At 34.7% G+C, this 3,240-nt stretch overlaps 1 protein-coding gene across 1 annotated transcript; it reads right to left on the bottom strand.

The window, feature by feature from the left end:
- Nucleotides 1-1,702: 1,702 nt before the first annotated feature.
- LOC145124678 (pathogenesis-related thaumatin-like protein 3.5) lies at nt 1,703-3,019 on the bottom strand. Its single transcript, XM_079060097.1, has 3 exons — nt 2,894-3,019; nt 2,156-2,819; nt 1,703-2,062 (listed from the first exon to the last, which is right to left on the bottom strand). The coding sequence occupies exons 1-3, from the start codon at nt 2,955-2,957 to the stop codon at nt 1,930-1,932; spliced, it is 861 nt and encodes a 286-aa protein (XP_078916223.1). The 5' UTR covers nt 2,958-3,019; the 3' UTR covers nt 1,703-1,929.
- Between the last annotated feature and the right edge of the window lie 221 nt (nt 3,020-3,240).

The following is a 3,240-nucleotide window of genomic DNA, read 5'->3' as shown; positions in this document are numbered from 1 at the left end:
TATTTGTAACTTATTTATCAATTGATTAAGTATGTTTCATGAATGTAAAATAATTTTTTTTATTTTTATTTAATTTTATGTTTAAAATAAATAATTTATTTGTTTCTATATGAAAAATACGTATTTTTAATAATTCTAGTAAATTTTAATAAAATAAACAAAATAAGTTATATTTTTTAAATAGAAGTGAGTTTGGGTTAGGTTGGTAATGAGTGTTTAAAATTGAATTAGATTGAGTTGTATAGATGAAAGGGGGAGAAATTAATATTTTAATAGAAAAGTTGGGTTGAGTTGGGTAGGGGTGTTCGTTTGGATGGATCGGTTTGATCCGATCCAATCAAGTGAATCCAAATTGAATTCGGTTTTCAAAACATGGATCCGAATAATCCAAACTAAATTCAAATCCGATCCGATCCGATCCAATTTCAATTCGATTGGATCGGTTTTTATAATTCGGTTTTCAAAAACCGAAACATTTTAAAACGACATATAATTATAATATCACCCAATTTTGCACAAGAAGTGAAAACAAGTTATTTAGTTGTGATTTGAAATTTATAAACAACTACTAAGAAAATATATTATAGTTAAATATTTTATAGATAGAAAACTTTTGAGATAAAATGCATATTAATGTTTCTTTTATCGGGTGAAACATTTTGAACCTATTTTAAAGAATAAATTACAAAATTAATAAATAACAATAGATATATATTATAAATAAATAAATAATAAATTTGTATTCGGTTTTTTTGGACTATTCGGTTCTTATTTTATAAACCAAAACCAATCCGAAATCTAAAATAATAATTCGGTTTTGTTGAAAACCAATCCAAAAATCCGAATATCCGAACCAAATAGTCAAATCCAAATTGTCCAATTGGACAATTCGGTTTTATCCAAACAGTGAACAGCCCCAGAGTTGGGTTAGTAACAGGTAGTCTAACACCTTTATTTCTACAAATCATTAGAAAATGTTCTTATTTTGCAAGACATTTGGCTATAAGGAATGGGTGTGAAATAGTAAACTTATTACTTATATAACAATGTCACTTCATAACGAATATCATTTCTCACAACTTATGGTGGTCGTACAAAAATAAGAATTTGTGGTGGTGACGTCCTAAGTTGAGCTATGGAGCTTCACGATATCTCACTTTTTTTTTCTCTTTTATCTCTTTTTTTTCTCTTTTTTTTTTTTAATATTTTTTATTTATTTATATGAAAATAGTGATGTAAGTTGTGGATATTTCTTAAAATAAGAATGTATATGTAAGGTAACATATATACTTTTTAAATAAGAATACCCATTTTGTACAAAGTATTTTTCAAACACCTATATTTAAAGAAAAACTAGTACTTAGGCACCTCTTTGCTGGTCCCTATTTGGTTCTTTTTCGATGATAAGTGCAGGCCTGTAAAAAAAAAAAAAAAGATAACTCTTTAATCGATCCATCATAAGGCCGGACGGTGTGGGCGAGAGAAAGGGTGATGGAAGCTTTCCGTCTCAGCTGAACACCGCACCTTGACTAAGGGAAAGGTGGTGAGGGAGCCCATTCCCTCCGGTCTAGTTGGTAAAATTAACCAAAAGGTGAACTATCCAAACCAAAAGTTTCAGTCTCATGATCATTCGATTGAAGAAAGTTACTTTAGCTTATGATGATTAAAATTATTTCATATATATGTTAGTTACATGTTGGTATGCATGACATAACAATCATATCTCATCACTATGGAATTATCAATTATGGATTCAACAGATACCTTATTTTCCTATCAATCTCCTAATCCTACAACAATTTACCAAAGTATATGGGATATTAAACAAATAATTTTCAACATTAATTAGGATGAAAAAAGAAGACACACGTTATAAACTTCTGTGGAAAAAAGGACAACCGATAAAAACTCCATAAAAGCCCGACTTATTTACAGCATCAGCGACAAACAACCGACTATCAAAGCCATCATCGTAGTACTCAATATCCAATTCTGAAAGAAACCCTTCGCAGATCCGCTGCAAGTCAACTTATTGTCGTGATATGTGCATTGAGGCCGGTTCCTGAAATCGAATGAAAATTATACTACTAGTTAGCAACCATATAATATGATAAGTCGTGCATATACGTAGTACAAGCATAGAGGAAAAACCTACTTCGATGCGCAAAACGTGATAATGTAATCGGCTCCTGTACAAGTGAAAATACTTGATGGATCGTCGTACGCATAACTATACGAAGTAGGACAAGCATTCTTAAATTTCTTCGAGTAATACGTTGGTTTGCACGTGGCAGCGTTCCCATAAATACCCCGACAACAATACTCATCAGTGTTAAACACATCACAAGCACTTCGACAAGCCACAACCTTACCACCAGCCTTAACAGAAAGCTCCGAAGGGCAGTTTTGGCGCAAGTCGCCAACGCATCCAGCAACGCTACAGTTTCCGTTACCATTAACGGGCCTAACAGACATTGGCAGGTTAAAGCCGTCAACAAGACTAACGTCGTAAAATTCCAGTGGGGTGAGGGTGAGCTCAGCAAGCGTAGATGGGGTCTCGCCGGAGGCGGTGCACTGGAGTGATGAGCCACATCTGCCGGTTAGGCATGTTCCATTGCCGGAGCTGTCGAAGCTGCATTTGGTTCTACCCCATATCCGACCTGACCAACCGAAGGGTGCTGTGTGGACTCTGGATTCTTTGGATTTTAGGGCGTATCCTCCACCACCAAAGCTCTCGCCGGGGGTGATGGCAGGCCATATTGTCTCGTCACAATCGTTAGTTATCGTGAAAACTCTTGCACAGTCTGATAATATGTTTCCTGTGAATGCGTTACTGAGTTAGCTATGTTAATGAATCTATGCACAGGAAAGAAATGGTGGTGATTGTACATACCTGAGGAAAGGATCAAGATCCCGAGGAAGAGCAAATGCAGAGAGGTCGGAGTTGGTCGTGCCATGGCGGTGGTTGAGATGATGCAGGGAAAATGAGATTAGGGAAGAATATAAGGTAAAATTCATGCATGTGGTTTGGCTTGTGGTAATAAAACTGGAATACGTAAATATGGAGTAAACCAAAGGAATCGTCAACATCAGTACTAATCCTTACTCTCAAGCTTACGAGATTCGATTCTATTCTTCCATAGTTGCAAACGTAGACCTACCTATAGTTAATTAGTGGATCAATTCTGGTTAAACTTATATCGATTAAAATTTTAAATGTAAGATATTTTTGTCATTTTG

The sequence above is a fragment of the Lactuca virosa genome, chromosome 7 (assembly GCF_052849685.1).
Source record: "Lactuca virosa cultivar CGN04683 chromosome 7, Lactuca_virosa_CGN04683_v6, whole genome shotgun sequence".
Taxonomy (NCBI): domain Eukaryota; kingdom Viridiplantae; phylum Streptophyta; class Magnoliopsida; order Asterales; family Asteraceae; genus Lactuca; species Lactuca virosa.
The sequence above is the reverse complement of the archived record's forward strand: the minus strand, read 5'-3'. Positions and strand labels throughout refer to the sequence as shown.

What these genes read in the sequence shown, in the direction of transcription:
- LOC145124678 (XM_079060097.1), bottom strand. Translation starts at nt 2,957, where the DNA reads ATGGCACGACCAACTCCGACCTCTCTGCATTTGCTCTTCCTCGGGATC. An exon ending in GATCTTGATCCTTTCCTCAG is followed by an intron (nt 2,820 to 2,893) that starts GTATGTACAATC and finishes ACGCATTCACAG; the next exon opens with GAAACATATTATCAGACTGT. An exon ending in ATCACGTTTTGCGCATCGAA is followed by an intron (nt 2,063 to 2,155) that starts GTAGGTTTTTCC and finishes ATTCGATTTCAG; the next exon opens with GAACCGGCCTCAATGCACAT.